Raw genomic sequence first — 24,544 nt, 5'->3', positions numbered from 1 at the left:
CTACCAGGAGCAACAATGAATCTCTCTCTGCAATGACAGGTTTCCATAGTGTTGTTTACGCCTCATTTGCTCAGCAAGACGACTTAAATGTTGTAGAAATTGACCAAAATAAATCATGATGGCTGAAGTGAAACACGACCGGAAAACCTTTGGGACATTTTCTTTTGTTCTGGTATCCTAATTTCACCCTCGTCTCTTTCTGCAGGGCATCTACAGCTGCTTCAGTGGCGTGGAGCAAACTGACCGCAACGGGAGCATGCAGAGTCCTGACGTCACCACTAACTACACACAAGCCAATATGTTAAAGATGCTGCAGACAGCCAAGGACATGGTGTCCTCCGCCAGAGTGGAGAACTCTCTGGACAATGCCACCAAAACAATAGAGAGCTGGAGCAGGCGGGGGGGCGACAATGTGCGGTTGGGTCTGCCACCCAGAGTAACCACCACAGATATGTCCCACGGCCGTCTGCCCTACATCTCCAGCATCACAGATAACCACTCACCATACCCTCAGAGGGCCCTCACACCCACCTTCCCAGTTCATTACGGTGACAGCGTCACCCAGCCTCTTCTGGAAAAGCCCCGCGTGGTGACCCGACCCACCCCGCTCCGCTACACGCTGCCTGCCCGCGGCAGTCAGCATGTCTTGGAGAGGACTTTACCCATCTCGAGCCTAAGCAGCCCTCATATCGCCATGCGGGACACTTCCCCCTCCGGTACTTCTAACCCCCACCACAGCAGCAGGCTGTATGTGGAGAACCAGCCCAGGCACCCTACGTCCCCTTTCATTCCTTATCGGGAGTTCCAGGTTCCTGATATCTACGTGGAGCACAAAGGACCACTGAGGAGGAAGTTTAGCTACCCCCCTGACTGTATGAGCCGGAGAAGGAGGTCCCATAGCTATGTGTTTGATGCTGCAGACCCAAGAGTGAGAGCGGACTACGATGAACCTCGATCCTGCCTTGCCGAGCTGAGGGCCAATCACCTCCTGAACAACCACGCCCCAGTTGCTGCTGCCATGGCCTCCCCTTCAGGACACTACCCAGGCGCCAGCACCAGCTGCAACTCGTGTATGAAGTCCTACCTGGAGCCTGAAATGGATGACATACCACTCCTGGGGAAGGACAAACTCAACCGCCGCGCCTCATTCCTCAAAGCCACATGGGGCAACGACCGAATCCATCAGGTAGATGAAACAAAGCCCAGCACATCCGCAGGTCAATCCAACCGCTCAGACATGCCTGACCTTTTTCCACGGGTGGTGGTGGCCAATCCAAAGCCCCACAAGCTCTATGGCAGTCTGGGGCACAACCTGTCCTGCTACCCCCTGGCTGCTGAGCCTGCCTACTTGGACCCAGCCCACATGGGCTCCTACCCATACAAGCAAAAGCTCAAGTACTCTGAGTCCACCCGGCTGCCCTCTTACAGGGAAGCCATCCTGCAGAATGCCGCTGCCCTGCGCCGCTCCTCCTCCACGGTGGTGCACAGACACTACTCCACCTACCTGAACTCATACACAGACTTACCTGTGTATGTGGGGCCACTGGCCCAGGGACCGTCCCAGTTCTACGACGGCTCCAAGGACATGTGCCACTTGTTTCCCTGTACGAGCCACTGCCCAGATAACACGGCGATGCTGCCTCGTATGAGTGACAGGCCAGTGGTGTACCACAATAATATGTTTGGGCCCTACGATGGCACAGGGAAGAGGGAGGACCCGGGCTCTGGGAACAGAGAGCGGAGGCAGGTGTTGGTGGCGCGCAGAGTCAACAGTCCCTATGTGCCAAAGCCCTGGGGCAGAGTATCCAGCCTGGAGTCTGAGGTCTGAGCCCCCATCCTTACTGGACCTCCACTAGGCTCTCAAACTGGGCCCCTCTGAGAGAGGCATGCCTGGGGGTCTCCCCTCAGCCTCTGGTTAAAGCAAAAATTAAACTCTACACCGATAGTGTATTTGAGAGTGTTGACTCTCAATTATCAGTGCAATAATATCTTGGGCAGCGACATGTAAAGGAGAAGACACCGATAAGCAAATTACTGCTGGGACTTTGTAAGCCAAACTTAAATAGTATTAAAAGAAAAGGCTGTTGAAAAGTATTTAACATAAGAATTTAACCTGTTGATTGTTATTTAAAGGATTTTTAAATGCTGTGTTGCTGTGTGAAAGAATTCTGGGAGACAATATACTGTAGCCTCTCGATCTGATTTAGACTTGAGACATTTATTTTTTCTCATTTTTCTCCAAATCATTTCAGTACCCAACATGTCAGAGGAGAGATAAATTAGTAAGATTATTTTATGATCAAACCACTGACTTATATTTTCTAGGTCCATGACCTTGAGTGTGCAGCCGCCCCGAGGCTTTCTGCTCATTGGTCGTTGATGTCATTTGAGAGGGATTTTAAAAAGGGAAACTATAAAAAGTATAACGTGTATTTCCATTGTTACAGTACCCTTTAATAAAGAACGAGGTCATCTTAAGGGCCTTTTGAAATGATCTGTCATCTCAATTTGTATGTTAAACATGCTCTCACATCATGATGTGACCTTTCACTTTATTGTACACACAATCCATTTACTTCAATCTGCCACCTCACACAGAACAGATGATTACGTGAATGTGTTCAAAGTTGTTTCAGAGTGCTAGATGCGACCTTGGGCGCCATGTGCTCAAACTGAGTTAATAGGAAAAATCTATATAACTGAGATAGATGGAATTAAACCACTAGACCTGGGCCACAATTCAATTTTATGAATTAAATGGACTTCTTGGTTTAGTATAATGTTAAAAAATAATTTCCCTGAACTCCTGAAGTTGATAGTAAGGCAAGACTTCTCTTCAGACAGAGGTAGCAAGTCAACCAGGTGGCATGCATTAATAAAAACAAGTCCAAAAAAGGCTCCTGAGTTGAAAGCGGTTTCGTTTTGCAGTGTCCAACCTGCAAAGGAAGTATGTGGCACTGCAAGTTGCCCAAGACAGCAGCAGCATGTAGGTATCATTTGCAGAACCTTTTCCCACAGTATCCTATCTGAGAAGTCCCTGGTGGAAAGATCTGACAGATGCAGCAGTGTTTCACATCACCAAAGATTGGGTGCCATCCCTGCAGGATTGTATTTCATGTCTAGGTTTCCCGGTGGCACCTACGCCCACCAATCCACTCCACATGAAGCAGAAGGTTCTAAAATGTCAGCAATGCAGCTGCTAATCAAAGTTCTTATGAAACATTACATTAGGTGGATAAATAGCAGATGATCAAGATGCGGGCCGCCTGCAACAATCACTACTCATCACAATTTATCCCAGCAAAAATCAGCAGCATGAAAGCATCATAATACACACGCCAAGCATCAGCCGGAAGAACATCAGCTCCAACACAACAACAAATTAATTCAGAATTGATATCACTGCCGATCTGTACACACATTAAAGCAGCGTAGGAGCAGAAGCAGCAGCCACAAAACAGCCATCAGTGTCAGCAGCCATATTTACAAGCACATAAACACGGACTGAACCGCGCCAACATCGTGTCCCAATTCTATACCACCAATTCTCTGCATACAGTCTGCACTTTTATATTTACAGCGTGTTGTTTTAGAGGTTGATGCACAAGAAATCACAATCCTAACTGTTTTCTTCTACCAGGAAGTTGTTTGATATCAACTTTTGATACATTTCAAAGATTTAACACTTTTGTTTTGTAAGATCTTCCTTAAGTTTTTCATCATTCTGTATCCTCTGTGCATGAGACTATTCGAAGGCAACAGCTCACTTAAACATTCAAGTTACTTAAAGTTCAGAAGCATGAACACTGCTGCAAACCTCAGCAGGATGCAGTATGGAACAGGGACACATCTTTGAGTTCTCATTAGCATGCTAGCGAAAACAGCAGACACTTACTTTGCTGAAGTGAATCAGCAGGAGTCGAGGTAACAGTCAGTTCCGGAGTGACCCGCCATTGTTCCAGGCTGCATAGAGAAGAAATAATATTGGCAGTAATTATGATAGATAATATATACAACCCTTAGCTTTACAACTTGTTACTGTGAGCTAAGAGAAAACACACAACAGCAACCAAAAGCAGCAATCCAAAACCAATCAGGACATGACACATCTCAAACATCCACATTTGTTTTTCATTGCAGCACAAATCAACACCATCCTTAAAACAACATTCCAAAAAATTAAATAAGCTCAAGGCATGCAATCACAACTTATGCCACAGAAAATGATGCACAAAAAATTAGCATCATTAAAGCATCTCCTGAAAACAACACAAGCAGCTAACCAGCCAAGAGTGTAGACAGACATATTCCCAAGCACAAAAACAGAAGCTTAACCAGAGCCGAGACACAAACACACAATATGCACGTTAGCACAAGCAGCAGACACTTACCTTGCAGAAGTTAAACAGTCCCTGACCAGTTCACTTTGTTTGTATCCAACAGTTGATTAAAGGAATGGCCACAGGCAGCAGCAGCAGCAGAGTGCATCCCACAAGAGTCTTATAACTCCTCAAAAACACTCAAATGAAGTAACATAATGTGACTGCTAATGGGCAAGCTTCTTCATCAAATGCTACATGAGCCACATGCTAACAAACCACAACAAGGGGGCGGAGCCTATGCAGTTTAACATACCACCTTGTGCAACCTGGGTGCGTTTGATTTAAGTGCTAAGCTGAGGAGAGAAGAGTCATGTGACAGTGCAGCAGCCATGCAACAAGATGTGCGTTCTAGTTTAAGTTTTATTAAGTTAAATAATATATAACATCAAAACTAAATTAAGTAAGTATAAGAAAATAATATAACAACAGCTTTATTTGCCCAGCTCATTATTATGATCATTAGTGTTGGAATAAAACCCAGTAAATCTGCTCAATAACTTCTACGTCAACTGCTTTAGAGTGGAGCAGCATTCTGTAGTAAAAGAGACATTAAAGACATTAAAAGTCAAAATAAATGTTTAAAAAAATGAACAAACGGTGATGAAATCATCGAGAGAATTCTTAATAGTCTTCCTCATTTTATTTTTAAGAAGTTTGACTTGCTGGTGAACTCTTTAAAACCCCGACAAAAGATTCTTTTCACTCTGACGTTGTTTCTGTGAGACTAAAAAGCCCGTTTCCAAACAGGGCTCAGATCCAGACTCTATTCTTAATCCTTAAAAACCTCAAGTAGCAGGGTTCAAACATTTATTCACAAAACGAAACAAGGCAGCCGTAAACTCTCCTGTCACAGCAATATCACAGTGATTAAATATAACTGCCATTTCAGCTCAGCATTTATACCAAAATCACAATACAGTCGTATTTTCAGTGATCCATGCAGCTGTTAAACTCGTCCCTCTCGTTTCCGATGCCCTGGGCTCTTGTGTGTGTTCAGGCTGGTCCAGAGACAAACAGGGGAAATAATGGTGCAGCGATGAGGCATTTATGTATTCTGCACTCCTCTCTGAAACCTGCAGAATTGATGGGAGGGCCGGCTGATTGCAACGCGGATGATAAATGATTCCACACATGCAGATAAAATATCATCAGCCATTTGCGATGTCTAAAATATCCGTCGACACACACATGCTGCTGCGGCGCTGGACGGCATACTGCTGGAGACACTGAGGCCATTTAAAAAGCTCTCTGACACCGCTGGCACTGCACCGCAGAGTAAAGCTATTAACCTTTATCATTATTTCACATTAGCAGCTAAGTTAGAGCTTTAATCAGGGGCAATATCTCGCTGTGAGAAATATTCAGAAGTGGTTCCATTTTGTTGATATGTAGTACTTGACACTAAAAGGATTTAATTTGGGATGCAGCCGATGTTTTAAATGAAGAAATTATCAGTAATCATGTGCCTTAAGTAATAGCTTATACTATACCACTATATAGACTATATTTAATCATATTTTGGGAACATATTTGTGCCACTGACAGGCTCACATCCTGACTACTATACAGAAAGCATCCCTACAGAAATAAATCTTTAAAATCCTTTTTATAAAACCAGAAACGGCTGTTACATTGCTCGCTTCACAGCCACCAGACTCCATTGACAAAAACTGTAATTTTACCTCGTAGAACATTGAAACGTCTAGTCTACCACTGACGTCATCGGTTAGTTTGTTAATGTTATGGTGTGTTATATAGATATTTTGTTGGCTCAGAATTAACCATTTTAAACAGCCAACATAACACAAACATTCACTGACCATCGCAGCAGTAGAACAGCAAGTCTCTTATTCTGAAAGGTAATATTGTTGTTTTTGTCAATGGAGTCTGGTGGTGATGAAGAGAGCGTTGTAACCGCTGTTTCAGGTTTAATAAAATAATATTTCCCCTCAACAAAAAGGTCTGTCTTTGTAGAAATCCTTTCCATAACATTCCTGGATACATAGAATAAAAATCTGAGACCATCAGTGACAAAAAAGATGTACATTTTTAGAAGCAGTATTTTGGCCGAGCCTTTGAAACGCTCACCTCTCTGCAAATACAGAAGAAAAGCTGAAAAAGGTTTGGAACATATTCTCATTATCAAACAATATGGACACTTAATGGTTAATATGATACTCATGGGGACTACACAGTACAGTAGATATCAAAGTAATTTATTTTCTGTGTAACTATCCGTTCATTCTTTTCCCAGAAAGAGCCGATGTGTGATTTAATTTGAAGATCTTCTGTGTTACATGTAGCTCCATCTCAGCATGGTGCACTTATTAACCGTCTCGCTGATGATACTGAGCGATGAGCACTTTTCACTGAAGCGCAGCATCGTATAGAAACACGAGTCCTAATTGGACAAAGAGAGATTAACACCACAGGCGTTTAATAAGTGTGAGAACGGACTCTCAGCTGAATAAACTCATCGCTGGAACCTTAAATTAAATCTCTGTCTGTGAATATATGAACTCTTTCACTGTGCTCACTGGCCAGACCAATCCTCATTCATTTCACACAATAATTAAAGACTAATTCTGTGATCTGTGTGCCGAGTAACGTGACCAATTCATCCCCCCTCTGAGAGATGTATGAATTCACAGAGGGAGGGCTTTTACAGACGAGCCATGCACGACGATTCATTTCAAGATTTACCTCTAAAATACTGGAAGAGACTCTATCGAACATCAGGGGATAGTTTATCTTATTTTAATATTTTCAATATGCTTAGGCGATATATAATGTCAGAGGTACGTCAGAGCAGCTGCAGTGGGAACGTTGTAGCTACAAGCCTCAGGCGTCCACTCAGGGAGGTTTTTATAAACGTGACTTCCCATCAAATAATTTTAACTGCTGCCATCTTGATGTTGGTTGAATTATTGACGTGTTTCTCTTTAGCTGAGGTGAAAAACAAAAACACAATGTTAGCTTGGAACGACTGCAGATGACCTGACAGAGCCAACACACAAAACAATGTCACATGATCTTATAAAGGGCTGCAGGATGACACAACTGCAGAACCCCCCTGCTGTAAACAAGAACAAATGAAGGAAAAACCTGCAAAAAAACCCCTGAAAACTAATACAAAATATCAACCTGTGTCCTATAATGAATGATTTTATCCTCGTGGGTGTCCTCTCTTCTATATGAGTCATCGATAAGCTACGAGGGGTCACTAAATGATTTGAAACAGGTGGAAGATATCAAAGTATAAATACTTCATACATTCTTAAGAGAAGTTTTCAGTTATCTGTGTCTGTAAACCTTTTACTTTTAACATTTTACCACAGCAGCTGTGTCTCAGTTCGGGGGCTGCATCTATGGAAGGAGGCGTCTACGGAGGATGAGTCCTTCGTAGCCTGCGTAGACACTGAGGCCGAACTGATTTGAGACGGTCTGGTCTACGGAGGATTTCCTGCAACACCGAATGCCGCTCCTGTCACATAGCAACAGGTAGCTAGCTGGCTAACTAGCTATCATAACTATAATTGTATCTTACCCTAATTTTTTAAGGATACTTTGTTTCAAGGCCCCTTTCGTTATTTTTTAGAGATATGTTTAGCTGTGAAGGACGCACCCGATGGATCCTTTGTGGGCCGTGAAAAGGAGGATGCATTTGTTGGCTGTATGTGAAGGAGCCTTCAAAAGGGGACAGCCTTTGACGCCCGCTGTGATACAATCGTTCTTAAAATGCGGCCTTCGAAGGATGCAGCCCCTGAATTGGGGCACTTCTAATATTTGTACCTTTGCTTTAATGCTTTATTGATTAGTTTTTATATGCATCACTGAGCTGCCTTCTCAACATTGGGCTCGATTTCAACGTAAACAGACGCACAACACACGTAGACAAGAAAGCTACTTAGTGTATCCAGTGCATACAACACACGACAGACATAACGAGGTGAAAAACAGCTGTTGGACGTGAATGTGATGTCTGTGAGCGACAGGGAGAACCCGGAGCCACGTGGATGAACGTGAATCAGCCAACATGGCCAACAACGAGCAGCAAGACATTCCCCATCCAACTGATTAACACACTGGAGCAAGTTCATGTTCATTATTTTCTCTGTGTTGTTCATTGATTTGACTTTAGAATGATTTAGGTTTAACAGTCTGCCCAATACGACGCGAGGTTCAGTTAGCTTAGCATACAATCAGTGCGACACATTCTCTACTTCTTCTTCTTTACCCTTCACAATTACTCCAAGACCCCTCTGCTTAACCCACAGACAATGTGTTAGTGATGTGTTTAATCAAACCACCTGGATGGGTTTGTCTTGGCAGATAGCCAGACTTTACACACACACACAGACACGCTCGCGCACACACTGACCCGTCGAGGCCCTTCTCATTAGCTCCGTCCTGATGTGTGGACCTGATCTGGCCAGCTGAGCAGGTTTCTGCAGAGACCGAGGCCTGCTGTTTATTTGATGAATCCTTGAACTCCCCTTCCACTGCAGAGATGACAGCTCTGTGGAGGGGAACACAAAGCTGCAGGCGGGAACGTGGTGGACAAAATAACAGAAACAGCACATGAAAAGATGTGTAACTTTTATTTACCTGAACCGCAGACACAAAGGCAGCAACACAGAGAATCTGCATGTGTCAACTTTAAGAGGTGGCTGACAATCAGTGTGTTCACTTTGTCAGTTTTCAAAGCGACGTGATGTAAGAACGAACAGTAGGTGCTGCACTGCAGGTGGATCACTCAAACAGACAGACTTTACTCAGCACTCTAAACAGAGACTTTCATCCCTCATACAGGTAATGAGCTCTGAGTCACTTAAAAACAGACAAATTTTAATCAAACCTCACTCAAACATGTCGTCTTTATCGAACATTTAGGACTCCCTGAGAAGGAAACTGGCACAGCAAAACAGGCTGTGATGGCTGCAACGGAATCTCTTCAGGCAGTGCACCTGATCAAAATACATCTACTTAAAGTTATAATGTCTTATAATCTCTTTGGCAGCACCTGTGGCGATAAACGGTAATTGCAGGAGTACACTTCCCAGATATCCAGACAGTGCTGCATGTGTGACGTCCACGGTTGGCTCCGGTTGTAACTTTCCTGGCTGACGGTCGCTTTCCTTTTCCGACTGTTTGCCTTCATCTGAGCGTCGAGTTTGTTTCTTTCACTTATTGTTGAAGTTGTATCTGTAGTCATCCATCTTTTCTATGTTTGAGACCGGAAAAGTAGCCGCTTAGCTCCGTCCACCCTCTCTGGCAGACCAACCTCTTCAGTCTGTAATTCTGCAAATGCAAAGGCTTTCATCAGTGGGCCATAGGCTCAGTCACCGTTGTGTTACCTCATTCGGCGATAGACAGAGACTTAGCAGACATTTATAAGTGCCTCTTTTTGCTTTTGACAGCCTCAGATTGTTACTCTACCTGTCTGTCGACTCTTCCATCGATCCTTCTGGAGTTACGAGTCCAGATAAAGTGCTCCCAGGTTCAGAGGACATTTTGAAGGACACACATTCAGACATGTAATAGCAAGAATCGCACAACTATACACAGTAACACCATTAAGTGAAGGTTGCATTCCATTTACTTTAGCTCATGGCCCCTTGTATTGTGCATACCTGCTCTCTGGCATGGATTACTGCAGCATTTTAATGGCACAGAGCCATTATAACCAACTGTGCCTCCCGTCTCCTGCTATGATGAAAAAGGTCTGTCAACAAGCTTTACAGCTGAAGAGACTGAAGAAATGCAACTCAGTGCAAATATATTGTGCATCATCACTGATTTAACATTTAGAAAGGATCTCATTGACTTTAGACTCACAGTAGTTTACAATCTGAAAACGTTCAAGGCACCCAGCGTGAACCAACTGAAAACAACAAAACAATCTTGATGAATGAGTTTGCATCATAAATAAAAATGTCCTGAAATGATCCGAATGATCCTGACAGACTGAACAATATGAATCCATTTCAGGTCTTTAGAGGACAGATCTGTAAGCCGGGGGGACAGACTGGGGCTCGGGCCCCGGTGGTTCCAGTCTGCTGGAATCCCTCCAGTCCGCGCGGCCCCACAGGGCTTCAGCATTATATTGTATTAGCGGGCAGATGCCTCGGCATCTGGACCCCAGGGTGAGTAAGCAACCATCAGTATGTGCTGGCGCTGAGAGAAACATTCAGGGTCGGCCAGTAAGCAGGGCCAGCCGCCCTCAGTGGAGCAGATTGTTGGCCATGATGGAGCCTGATTTCCATCATCCATTATCCAAGGCCTGCAGATAAGTCGGGGTCCCACAGGGGCCTCCCTCTGAACCGCACTCTCAGCGAAAGATGGTGGGCCACATGTGAGGGTCAGTGGTGCCAGGACAGCAGGGGAATGAGAAGAGTGCTGCTAGCTCACAGATATGTTGGGCTCAGATTATGTAATCATTGTGAGAACAAAGTCGTCTGGTTTGGAGCTGGTTGTTTGGAGTCCAGTTAACGGTGGGTCACAACTGTGGCTGAGCCAGTTAGTAAGGTTAGCAAAGAGTGCAGGGTCTGGGACATTTTGTGTTTGTGTATTAATAATCCAAAAGTACAGTCACATAAATTAAACTGCAGGCCCACATATCTGTTGGTGTGGCAGGACACAAGAAGAGAGCGTCTCATGTATAGCTCTCCTGTTTCTTTGTGTTGCTTCGGCTAAGTCTCATTGGTTGTGCTCTTAAAGTTCAGCAGAAACCAAGGTCAAAGTTGCCTTAAGTTGAACTTTGACCAATGGTCCAGCCAGAGCAGAGCAGCACTGATCATGTGTAAGCAGGCTCGTTTGCCGCTGTTGATATTTGGCGTGAATGCGATCTGCAGAAAGGTCCAACATGAACGTGATTCCTCAGGATGCTTCTTTATCGCGTGTGTCATCTTCTTCCTCTGGAGCTGGCTCCTCGTGCGTGTCACTGATTAACAGCCAGTACTTTTAGAATCACTTTGAGGTTTTTAAAGTCTTTGCTAATTAAGAATTTCCATTTAAGAACAAATCACAACCTTTAAATCGCATCCCAAATCGCTTTCACCAAAGCTTTTACTGCTTGATGAAGCCTGTCCTTGTTTACTGTGCATCGTAATGTGTTGTTTTCTTACAGCACTTTGCTAAATTAGGGGACAAATATAATGTGTAAATGAATTTGAATTATAAAATGGAACAGCACATGAAAATAATTTCCTCCTTGGGTACAAATTGTTCCATGAATTTAACCTTTTGGGCCCGGTGTGCGACATGTTTGCCCTTGTTAAGTAAGAGGCACTTAGATCCATATGGCCTTATCGCTTAAATCTCCGTCTGGTTAACGTCCGTCCTTAAATCATAAAACTCGAGCATAAAAATGTCAGGAGGTAAGTTCCCCACACGGCCCTCCGCCTGTTTCTGTTGGGGAGTTGACTTACAGTAGTGACCTTGTGACATTGATGAGTATTTATTCTCCATTAAAGTGGCATGCCATTAATTAGGCAGCAGTTTGATCAATTAGCACAAAAGGCAGCGACTGGAGGCCATTTGGAAACACAATTGATTTTATGACCTCCTCCCTCCTCCTTTAAGCCATATTCATGTCACTAATGACATGCCACTTATCTGCTCCGCAGCACACACGCCTGCATTCAAATGATGCGTTCATGTCGATGGCGTCCAATGAAGACCGTGTACTTTCCTTTTCATTACACCTAATGCAAACACTCAACACATGGAAGATAGCAAAGAGGGATATGGAGGAGGCAAATAAGTCCTGAAAACTTTCATTTTCTTTTCCTTGGGAAATGAATGTAATCTGAAAACATCTGAACGCACACCAGCTGGTTATCATTCCACTGTGCTCCTCAGCCTCACGTTGGTCCACAAAGCATCTCCATAACTGAATTCTCGGGACATCCACACTTTGAATAAATTGCCTCACACTCCATAAATTTTCCCAGACGCTAAGAGTCACTTTGCGGAAAGGGTTGGGGTTGTGGTGGGCAGGTGTGAGGGTGAAAGTGTGCATGAGAATAAGAAGAAGGTAAGAGTTCAATAGATAGAGAGAGCAAGAGGAAAAGGACATAATAAAGAGAGTCGGACATTTTAACCCAATTTAAACTGCTCGACTAAAAACTTTCCCAAAACAGGAAGTAAATTATTAAATATTCTACATAAAAAACAAGTTTAAACTTAAATAGTTCTGTGACAGGTGTGATATTTTTGGATTATCATTGGGGCGGCTGTGGCTCAGTGGTAGAGTCGGTCGTCTCTCAATCAGAAAGGCGGGGGTCGATCCCTGACTGCTACAGTCACATGTCGAAGTGTCCTTGGGCAAGACACTGAACCCCAAATTGCTCCTGTTGGCACAGCCATTTTGTATGAATACAAAAATCCTGATTGGAAATTGGCATTTAGGTCACTGCCATCAGTGTGTGAATGAGTGTGTGAATGGGTGAATGTGACATGAAGTGTAAAAGCAGCTTTGAGTGGTCGCAAGACAAAAAATCAACAAGACTCAACAAGAGAGTTGAGGGAGGAGGGTCTAATGTTGAGAATGAAAGCCAAACACAGGGACACAAGCAGAGGGACGACGCCGTCTACAAGACGCAGGAAAAACAAACTCTGATGGATTGGCAGGGTGACAAAACTATTAGCTCCTTGTTGCCCTCGTCTCCCGTGTTTTCTCCTTCTGTAATCGAGTTACATTACACCCAATTACAAACCACTTTGAACCAATGTATGACTGCTGTCTGATTCAAGCAGTGGCAGGAAACGTTCTTTGTGAACACAGTCTCTTGACCTACCGACTGATGCCAACGGGAAAGCTTGAAACAACTACGATAAAATAGATAAAGTACGGATACACCTTTGACTGCAGTTTCACCAGCGTATGGGCTCGCTAATCGATAAAGCTATCAGCCTTTTTTAATCTGGACATCATAAAATCAGTGGCATTCACCTCTAATGTCATCTGGTATCAACCTTCAAAACCCATATCAGTTATATCCCTCATCTCATCATGCGCTTAATCCTGTGGCGTTGCATGTCTTTGGTTATGGCTGGTGCAAGGGCAATGGGAGTGCTTTAATGGGGTCCTCCCTTCCTCCCCCATTTCATTTCCTATGTCTATGAAGGAGACGTGAAAGGAGGACAAGCGGGATCATTTTGGAGAGCTATTCCCTATCCTAGTAATGAGACGGAGAGAGACAGATTCAAGGTTAAGTAAAGAAATGAGAATATTTTGCTTCCCATTGGCTTCTTCACCTTTTCTTTTAGAGTTCATTTGTCAGAAAATGGTTGCGAGTGTCTTTGTGTGCATGCTGGGAAGCTTGTGTGTAATCAAGGTAAAATCAATAAAAGCCTAATGTTCCAAGAAGAAACCCCAATGTCAACATGGCCGTCCATTTAACCCCATTTAGCATCATAAAGAATGGCTTTACAGAACGCCTTCACTGGGTCTATCAGGCAATGAAATGAAGGGACTGAACAATAAAAGACACTTCCTCCATCTGCAAAATGATGATGAGGGCAGCTTTGACATGAAAGGTCGAATTACCCAAAGACTGTAAGTTTGAGAGAGAATGAGAAGCACCCCTACATCTGTTACAAACTTTGGTTGCCCTTGAACAAGCCTCTTAACCACTAGCTTATGCACTTGTGCTGTTACGATGGCAAGTGAATTTTAATTAGGCTAATTCAACCAGGATATGTCTAGACTTTGAACGATAATACTGTTGTTATATTACTCAAATGCACCCATCAAATGCCCCTCCGGTCATCTCAAGTGCCCTTCTTATCAGTGCAAGTGCCTCGATGCCCTTCCAGTCAGTTTAAATTAACTTTTGGTTCACCCCATTGCTCCAATATTGGTCCAAATGGCTGTGCAGTCTGCCCAAGTGCTTTGTTGCCAAGTTCTTGTCAGTCCTAAAGCTCCAAGTGCCAGCAAAAGTGCCCCTTTAGTAGCTCGTCCAAAGGCCTCTGTGGTTGGCCCGACTGCCTCTCAAATCAGTCCAAGTGCCCTTGTGATCATTATAAGAACCTTTTTGCCCTTATAAATGGCCAAGTCCTTTGCTTGTTGGTCTAAATGATTGTCTGGTTGGCCTTCTAGTTGGTTCAGATGACAATATGGTAAGCCTAAATGCCCTTTGACTCGATCTAAATGGCCCTTCTGTCCAACTGTCCCTCTTGGGTTCAGTAGTTCCCTTGTCGTTGGTACAAATGCCCAAGTTCCCCTCTTCTTGGTACAAACATCCTACTCTACAAGTACCTCTAAATGCCCCCAGGATCAGCTCAAGTGCCCCTGTATTCTATCCAAAGGGTTTTGTCAGTTCAAGAGAAGGATTTCAAGTTTGTCCAAAGGCTTTCCCCGTCGGCACTCCTGTCCCGTCTGCTCAGTCCAGGCATCCTTGTAGTTGTTTTAGATTGGCCGTTGGCCCAAGCACACTTCTAGTTAATTCAAATGCCCCTTGGTCTTCCTAATTGCCCCTTTTGTGGGTCCAAAGGCCCAAGTGCTCTATGGTTGACTAGAAGCTAATTAAGACCAACTCAAAGTGCCTCTCTATTCAGTCAAGATGGTTCTGTGATTATCTAAAGTGGCCATTTGGTAAGTCCAAGTGCCCAACTTTTAGTCCGTCCAAATGCCCCTCTTGCCACGATATTGCCCCTCTAGTAGGCAGAATTATCTTTAAAGCTGTTTAAAATGCCCCTCCTGGCACCCTTGTGGTCAATTGAAATGCCTTGCCAGTCACTTAAAGTGCCCATGAGGTCCATTTTCCCGCTACTGCTCCAATGCTCTGTGGATAGTGCCAAACAGACACTAGGTAGATCGCAGGTGTGACTAACTGATGAGTTAGAGACGGGATGTTTGTTTAAAAAGAGCCTTCATGCTCGGCAAGCCTTCCCTGGATAAATATAGCATAAAGAAAATCAACATCGGCTACTTCAATGAATATCAATCTGCTGTTGTTTATCAACATCATAAACTACTTTCAACATCTCCAAAGCGTCCTCAAGGCCAGGAAATGTAGTTACAGTATCGGTGTCATAAAGCACATCCCCGTCCCCTCTCCCTCTCGACAGCGCCATCCATCAGTTCGGTTTGATCCATGAATTGTTTTCTGCTCCAAAGTTAATGAGCCTGCAGTCTGGCAACAAGGAATCGACTCATCCTCATACTCTCCTATGGATTTCACCATCACAGACATTACAGATGGTTGACTCCTGATCATTTTTGCTATTGATTTTCGTCACAAGGCCAAATGTGGCACAGCGACAACACATGAGAAATGGCCACATAAATCGGCTGTGATACATGCAGCACACAGGAGGTTCTACTCTTCAAAATTTATAAGCGATTAGGTGAATGAGGGTCATCCTGACAGTTTGGGGCGGAGCTGAAGAGAAAAGACGACTGTTCAAGTTTCAATTTGGAGTTTGAGAGAAGTTTGTCGTTGTTTAAGTCGCCCATAGACCGCTTTAACTCCTGGATTGTTTTTCAGTGCTTTTGTCGTTATTTTTGCCTTTTTTGTGGCGTCTTAATTTCTCTCAAACTGAACTTTAAAACAAATGAAGTACAATCCCAGGCCCGAACTTTGGATTTTGTCTTCAAATCAACAGAAAAAATAGAAACACCTGTATGATACGTAAAGTAACTGTATATTAAATTCTGCCTTACCTGAAAGTCCCACTTCCCACTCTATATGTGACTGACTGACGGTACTTTCACAGCCAGATAGAGAGAGAGAGTCGCAACATCGCAATGGCGGATCTTGGAGCGTATTGAACGTCCACTGACGCGACTCTCTGTCTATACGGCTCTGGATACTTTGCTCGGGAAGGAGGCGGGGCTGCTCCACCACTGCTTGTCCACTGTCCTCACCTACGTCCGCAGCACGCACGTTGTCATCGGCCTCATTGACCTAATGCGGTCAGCCACATGCTAGGTTTTGACCTAGCCTTGTTGGGCCTTCTCTTGGAACAAAAAGTAGAGGTACCCAAAGGCCACCAAGAGCATAACTCTGGTACCGAGTCTCAAAGTCCTACTCCTGTTTGGATTTCCACTGCTCCGAGAAAAAACTGTAAAGATGAAGAAAATCAGAGTGATAGACTTTTGTACATGACAAGACAGAAGACGAGATGGTGCTTTGACCTTTGTGCACTGCTGGACTGCTGTTTGATGTTAAAATGGATGTTGACAAGAGGTGGGACAGCCCAAAGAGCATATTTTAGTCTGGTTGTGAAGAGGCTATTTCTTCTTTTAGTGCACCCTACTGAAACAAGTATGTACTGTAAATTAAACTACAACAACATTAATAGAAATGTATACTTGCTTGCAAATCTAGATCTCTGTCGGCGAAGCAGACCTCTGCAAGGACAAACATTAATCTCCTCCTCTCACAGGCATTCAATTGTGCAGTATAGTACATTTTATTACAAGTGCTGTACATCAAAGTGTGGACAAAAAAAGCAACATAGAAAGCACACATAAACAGAAACGTTATATATAAAACACATTAACAATAAAGACACCCACGCACCGAATCAGAGATGAAGACAGTAATAGTTAGTGTGAGGGGAGAGCTGAGGAGTGCAGGCACTCTTCTCTGAAGTGGAAATTTCCCAGGAGGAAATCAGCGAGAAAGTAGAAACCATTTATGTGTTCAGTCCTCGCCCGTACAAACCCCCCCCCGCATCTCAGGGAGCCGAGCTACCTTGACCTTCACCACGCTCTACCTGTTGTAAAGCCTCTCAATTTGCGGCCCATTTTGTGCTGGATATAAAAGTGGAGCGAGGTTCTGTATCACAGCATAACATGCACTGACATATCTATGAATTCCAATGAAAAACAAACGCTGATGTAGCTGAGCAACTACAGACGCAACAGGACATTTATAGGTGTAGTGTGAGTATAAATGCTGCTTTCACACAAAATGTGCACGTCATTATACACACACCGACTTTTCTTTTCTCACCCACTCACTTAAAGAAAGTTTTGCCACTGACAGTTTATTAATTGCAGTCCTAGAAATGTAACGCTGACGAGCCGCTGTGTGAGCCCAGTTCTGTTCAACCCAAAGACATCTCAAGGTGAGAATATCTGAACATAAAACCACAATCTGGACATAAAATTTAAAGCATACTAGGGACCATGTCTTACACTTTTTGCTTCTTAAATTAAGGTAAAAAAAAAAGTACTGAAGATCAGGAGACAGGTGATAATGGCTGCAGCATAATCCTTTATGTGCCCGATCAAGGTGCATCCAGTAAAAGTGCTTGTTTATTCTTCTCAGAGGTTTCCTAGATTTGGCGTGCTCTCCAGCACCAACACACGTCCTAACTGAGCTCGATGCAGGGGTTGAAAGCTCGCTGCAGTTGGGATACGGTGTTAGCTGGTAACTTTACGGCCTCTGTCACCACAGATGAAACAAATCTTTGCACACACAAGGGCAGCTGGGACCTTTGTCTAGTAAATTTAGACCAGGAGCATGATGGGTAAGAGTAATAATATAGGAATCAAGCTGTAGTCTTGTAAATCGTGGCCCTGCGAGAGACCCGGTCTTTGTAAAATCGAACATTCTCACATGTGAGAGGACGTAACCTCAACAGACAGCTCAATTAGCAACACAGTAAGAGTTCAACAAAACTGGAGGCTCAAAGACAGAACGACAGAATCAGAGTAAAATCAGGAAATGGGAGAAAAGGCTTTTAATATGAGACACTTTAAGGCAAACAGCTGCAAGAAGGGAAGTGCTTGTGTGTGTGTTTGTGTGTGTGTATGTGATTGTGTGAATGTGGCGACGGCAGCTGAGCTGAGTGTGTGCTGACACTTTGCCCTTTGCTGTACCTGCAGTCCCACAGGTCTCTCGTTCTACACAAATTTGTTCCCTCTTTGCGCGCCCTCTGCACTCCTCTCCACTAACTCGGTTTGTATCTATTATTCATTATTTGTGTTTCTTTTTTGCAGAGTATGTGGAAACATTTCAAAGTCACAGGGGGCCAAGGTCAAAAGTTTCCTCTCAGCAGATCACAGCCCCGGAGAAATACACAGCATCGAACCAGACAGACGTGAAGGGGTTATATTTACCTGCCCCTGCTTTACCAATAGAACACTAAAGGTGTGTGACTTGAAAATATGTTAGTTAGGACATCTAGTATGGCCATGCTTGCAAATAGTGAAGTAGAAGTATGGTAAAGTCTATTTATATGTGATCAGAGGTAAATTTTTATCGTTATCACAAGAAAACAAAAAGTTAAATTCTTAAAATAACAATATAAATTTCAGCCTCCAAGGTAACTGCCCTGACTGCGAGGGAGGATTCATATTAAGTCTCATCATTACAGAGAAATTCACCAGTTTCCTTATCTTCATCTAAGGTTTGAATGTTGTGGAAAACGCCGGATGTTTGATGTTTGCCCAAAAGAAATACAAGATATTTCATCTTCTTGTATTGCAAACTGGCCTCAGATTTATGCTACAAATAGAGAAACTGATCACAAAATATGAGTGCAGAAAACATTTTAAGCTGAAATAAATGACTACAGTTGTCAAGACACCGTCTATGCATGAGGCACGGCCCTCCTGATCTCTGATAAACAAATGTAATAAGAGGAAATGACCTTTGTTTCCTTGTGATAACGGGTTGATTATGCTCAGATAACAAACTCATTTTGGAGATAATGCTTATTAAATTATGTCTATTCATTTCACCTGGACCCTGTTTGTAGTGTAAAAACGCTTTCCCACTGAAATTACCCTGTTGACACAGGTTTTTCAGACCCGTGAAGACCTGCTTATAGAAGCCGATTGTCTTTTTTCCCATTGCCAGTGAAGTATTCTCCTGTTGGTCTCTTTCTGTCTGTTTATCAAACTCAGCGCCGACAACTTTAGAACGATGTTCGAGTGCTGCTCAGACGGAGACGGGCAGAATTTGTAGCTGAGATGACGAGGAGTCGCAGAAGTTACAGACGGAGCAGCATCGCGTCGGAAAGGGGGCGGAGATTAACGTGTCGACACAGGTTTTGTGTTCCCATCAATGTAGATCGGAGCCGAGGTGATAATTACCCGGGTCTACTGCAGAGTCATTTGACCCGGGTCTGAATGCTGATTGTAACCTTCAACACTGAGCAAAAAAGCCGGGTGTAAGCGGGTTTTTTGGTTTATTCAGCAATCAGCTATGAAACAGGTCGTCATGGCTGCAACTCAATCCTCAAATACGTCCACTGTTCTTGTTTTGCCACTGACAGGCTCAGATTGTGTCTGACAACATTATGTAAAGACTTTACAGAGACCTTTGTTTGTTAAAGAGTAAGACGAGTTGGGCTTTAAAAGGGGGACGGTATGTGTAACAATTCAGAACCAAACAGGAAGTCAGACGCAGAGAAAAGTCCAGGACACATAAACCAGTAAGAAAAAGTTCATTACTTCACTGTTCGTAGCTCATACAGAGAGAGGCAGTCAGCGAGGGCAGAAAAATCCAGTGAGGAGAAATCCACAATAACCAGGCAGAGTTTGAAACTGGGCAAGCAAACATGAGGAGGAAAACAGGGCTGGAGATAACAATGACAATCTGGCAGAGGACAGGTAGAAACACAGGGGTAGAAACAGGTCACACTAATCACAAATGAGACACAGGTGTGTGTGGGAAACGGAACAATGACAGGAAGTAACACCAGGCATACACACAAGCACCAGGGTTTACAAAATAAAACAGGAAGTGGACACAAATGAAAAGATAATGACAGGCTGAACAGAGTATCACACCTGAGGCTGCTTACTCCTAAAGACAAAGCTGCACCTCTACAGGGATCCTTTCTGTCCTGCTGCGAGTGACTCTGGATGGTGAAACGACGCCATGCTTTTCTTGTATGTAACTGCCCCAAAGGAATACACTGCAGAGATTACAGCCTATTTCATGACTGCCAGCTGAAGCAATCTATTGAAGAAAGTCCTTAACAGTTGTGTGAACAACGTGCAGGTTCCTCCTTTAAACCAGCGGTTCACCTTGGACGTCCTAAATGTGAACTTGCAGGGACTAGACGCACTGGAGCATCCTGCAGGCAGGCAGCTCTCTGCGTGTTGACAAATGTTTCCGCACATCAACTCCGGACGTGTTCTCTAATGACTCGACTTCTTGTTCCTCTGCGTTCCCTCTCTGACTCTTTGATGAAGCCGTGGATTCTCCTGTTCACCAGCAGATACTTTCTTTGCTATTCATCAGTGTCCAAGATTCAGGGAACTTTTCTGAGTGGCCGCCAACATGGCGCCATCTGTCTCCACCTGTCCAACTCTGGAGGTGCTGCATGAGAAATTGATCCGCGGTGTTCCAGCTCCACCTGCAAGAAGAGGACAGAAGGAAAAAGGTGCAGACTAATAACGGCAAATTATGAGAGGGCATTGGCATCCACCGAGCTAATCAGTCATAGCGGTGTCACCTTGATCTCTGCTGGTGTCGTCTCCCTCAAGTTGATCCGTTTAATTTCACATTTGCGCAAAAAATATTGTGTGAAATGTTCCCTCTCTGCGACGGCTGACATGTGGATGAATAAGCAAATAAATGAGTCCAGAAGAAGTAAGAATGTTCCTTGATATGTATTAGTGAGCAGCTGTTGTAAGCCACAGAAGTTTGTGCCCCGCTGAGCATCTGCCTTTGCAAATTGATTACCCAGGGGGGAGGCCAGACTCTGCCCCCCCGCCACACTCTAACCACAGCTGCTGCTTTGATTAAAAGTTGAATGCAGGTTTGCTGTTTTCCCCACCTAAGGATCCAAGTGTGAACTGGGACCAGTGTTATCTGCTGGAGACAGAGACGGGTGGTGACCAGGAACATTACCATATTGAACAGATTATTGATGTCACAGCGTTCGGGCGTCATGACTGATCAGACTGAGTCGGAATGAACGGACAGAAACCAGAAACAAACATAAAAGACGTCCGAGCAGCTTCTTTTTACTCTGTTTCATTTTATGCAGCAAGAAACCTGCATTCCTGAGGCCTTATGGTCTGTAGCTTGTGTGCAACAAATAATGTAATTTGAAAGCACAAATTGCTGAAAATTGAATTTATGCAGAACTTTAGTTGAAGCAAGATGAGCCTGATTGACACGGTGTGGTGCGTCCTGCTCTTTAAAGCCTGTTTAGTACTAAAGGGGAGTTATGTTGGTGCAGAATGATGTGGAGGATTCCTGTAACAGTTGGTGAGCACACAGACCGTCAGAGGGGCTGAAGTTTGCTGCTCTCGCTCAACGAAGGAAGCAGGAAAGCAGGAAATTGGTCAGAGGTTTATCCTGCCTTCGCAAAATTACATCTTCATGGACCAATGAGATGGTGCTCCTTCTTCCAATAACTAATTAACTCTGCCACTTTCACCGGAAACAAGAATTAACCTTTGAGTCTCTTTTTTTTTGTCATTTCTGGAGCCAAACATCGATCTGAGTTATCACGGCCGCTCTGCTGTTTCCTCCTCCCTCATGAGCAGAGCCATGTTTTTAACTCAGCTCTGGTCCATGTCAGACCCCTTTGACACTGAAATTAACACGCAGGCGCAGGTTATCAGACCTGGGAAGACCCGCTTATAGACGCTGAATGACTCTTTTCCCATTGCCAGTGAAGTATCCTCCTGTCGGTCTCTTTTCTGCTGCGTCACAAACGCGCCAGAGACGGGGTTAGTACACAAAAGTACGCACAAAGGAAGCCAGTGAAGATGTGACAGTGGTTAGGTCTTTATTGTATCTATTACTCATTCAGTCTGTTTATCAAACTCTGCGCCGATAAATTGGGAACGATGTTTGAGCGCTGCTCAGACGGAGACGGGCGGAGTTTGTAGCTGAGATGACGAGGAGTCGCAGAAGTTACCGACGGAGCATAGCATCGCGCCAGAAAGGGGGCGGAGATCAGCGTGTCGACCGGGTTTTGTGTTGTCGATTGGAGCCGAGGCGATAATTACCCGGGTCTACTGCAGAGTCATGTGACCCGCGTGTCTGAATGCCGACTGTAGCCGGGTGTGAGCAGGTTCCTTGACCGGTGGGAAAGCGGCTTAATTTTGATGACAGGAAATACTTCATTTGCTCCTAAAAAGACATTTAAATAAAACTAATTTCAGTTTTATTTTCATTTATAACCTTTAATAAAGTAACTCCATAGAAATGTAGCTGCTGATTATAGGTGTTTATTATTTTAAGTACTAAACCAACCAGATTTAGCCTCGACTTCTATCGACCAATCATCCTGCTGCTCTCTCCCTGTCAGTCTGTCGTTTCAGCTCGATCATTGTGGCCCTCCTCCACCCCGTTCACCTCCAATCCATCCATCAGTGTCCAGCTCCACAGCTCATCCTGCATCCTTTCTCCACCACCAGTGTCTCCAGACTCCATCAGGGGTATCCTATCTTGCTCTCAGCCTCACTACCTCTTCGAGTAGACGGTGAGGTAAAACTGACCTAACATCATAGAGTGAATCTTGTGCTCAAGGCCCAACCATCCAAACGGCCCTCCTCTGCATGACGTCCGCAGTGCACAGTCCTGTAAAGCACATCAGATTTTTAGCACCGCTTGGTTACGTTTAATTCAACGTGCTGTGAACGCCTCTCTGCACTGAGACTTTCCTGATGTCCTGATGTTGCATCAGAAACGGTCAACCCAAACTCCGTTAAAAAAAGAGAAGCGTTTAAAAGTTGTTGCGTGGTTCATCTTGCGGACAGACCTGACAAAGCCCGAGTGCAGACTTCTTACTCATCTGCATCATGATGTAGTTATTTCACCATCCTTCTGAGCCTTTGTTGCAGCTTAATCACACAGAAATCTGTTTATTTTTGGGTCCATAGTGCTGTAGCCGGCCAGATTTCACAGGCATGCGACTTTTTAGATACAGTGAGTCAGTGGAAACAGATGGTAGAGAAATCCTGGTATTGATCCTCGGTAACAGCTCATGCAGCCGGGCACTGGTCAGCTTCAACCAGACACAGTTCCTGGAAGAGACCATGAAGTTTGCCTATGAAAGATGTTATTAACACCGATATGTGGGCATTTTCTGATCTGGAAGGGCATATGGCTCGGTTGTGTCCACACTAAATATACATACATGGTCAAATAATGCAAGAAAGAAAGGAAAAGTCAAAGAGAACACAGGCAAAGAGAACACAGGCAAAGAGAACACAGGCAAAGCGAACGACCAGTCTATAATCATGTGTAGAAGAAGGTACCGCAGTTTGACTTCCTTTAGCCATTAACATCAGAATGACTCGCCACTTTCAGCCGCTCTATTGGCCGTCTGCTGAGAGCATCAATTCACTTCTGTGGACCTGCGCTGCATTAATCAGCTACAGCTGTTTCAAGCACTAGATGCTCCACGTCTAATTATAATGATGAATAAATATTGACATGGCCCTGAATTACATTATCAATGCACCGCAGAGGAGATTTATCACGGCTCCGCGCCGGCACTCGGAGTAGAACTTTAATAGTTATTTATCTTAGATATGAAAAGCAATTAAATTACTATATTTTGTCTGTGTGCACTGAGGTGAGGACGGAGAGCGAACGTCACAGCGGTGCAGTCAGCGGTGGAGATTTAAGAGGACAGTCATCATGGCTTCGTGTCATCAGAGGAAACAGATGAACGTGGAAGAATTCATGATTTCTAATACAAGACAGAGTTCATTGTTTACGGACTCACAGCAACTCATTCAACCGGATCGTCCTCACAGACATACGGCCACATCGGTCGTGTGTGCAAGCAGCTTTTTAAGGGCCATATTAACGTTCAGATGGTAAATGGACTGTACCTTTACACCAACACTGATGGCAGAGGCTGCGTCGTAAAGAGCCCAACTGTCAATCAGTTATCATTTTCATATTTGGGGTTTAGTGTCTTGCCCAACTTTGACATGTAGACGGAGGGATCGAACCACCGACCTTCCGATTGAAAGACGACCGACTCTACCACTGAGCCACAGCCGCCCCAGATAAAGACCTCTATAGGCGCGATTAGATGAAAAGATGCCAGACGTATCTCTGCTCAGGGAGAAGGTCGGGCTAAATGTTCATTTCCTGTTTGTACGGAAAAGTCAATGTGGAGTTAACTTTTGTGATGTGCTTAACTAACCTCACGTTATGTCCCACCAGCTGTGTCAGATACACTTGTCGCTGGCTTTTTTAAAAGGTCATACAGAA

The 24,544-nt window shown here is 44.2% G+C and overlaps 1 protein-coding gene across 1 annotated transcript in view; it reads left to right on the top strand.

Annotated features, from left to right (window-relative positions):
- The window catches only part of grin2ca (glutamate receptor, ionotropic, N-methyl D-aspartate 2Ca), a 49,594-nt gene extending 47,132 nt beyond the window's left edge, over positions 1 to 2,462 (top strand). The window contains exon 12 of the mRNA XM_069675900.1: positions 206 to 2,462. Coding sequence (XP_069532001.1) covers positions 206 to 1,828 — 1,623 coding nt within the window. The 3' untranslated portion in view covers positions 1,829 to 2,462. The remainder of the gene's footprint in view (positions 1 to 205) is intronic.
- The last annotated feature ends 22,082 nt before the right edge of the window (positions 2,463 to 24,544 follow it).

Source organism: Semicossyphus pulcher, unplaced genomic scaffold (assembly GCF_022749685.1).
Source record: "Semicossyphus pulcher isolate SPU_LCO1_2020_fin unplaced genomic scaffold, fSemPul1.0.p SCAF_25, whole genome shotgun sequence".
Taxonomy (NCBI): Eukaryota; Metazoa; Chordata; class Actinopteri; order Labriformes; family Labridae; genus Semicossyphus; species Semicossyphus pulcher.
Note: the sequence above shows the minus strand (reverse complement) of the source record. Positions and strands in the feature narration are given on the sequence as shown.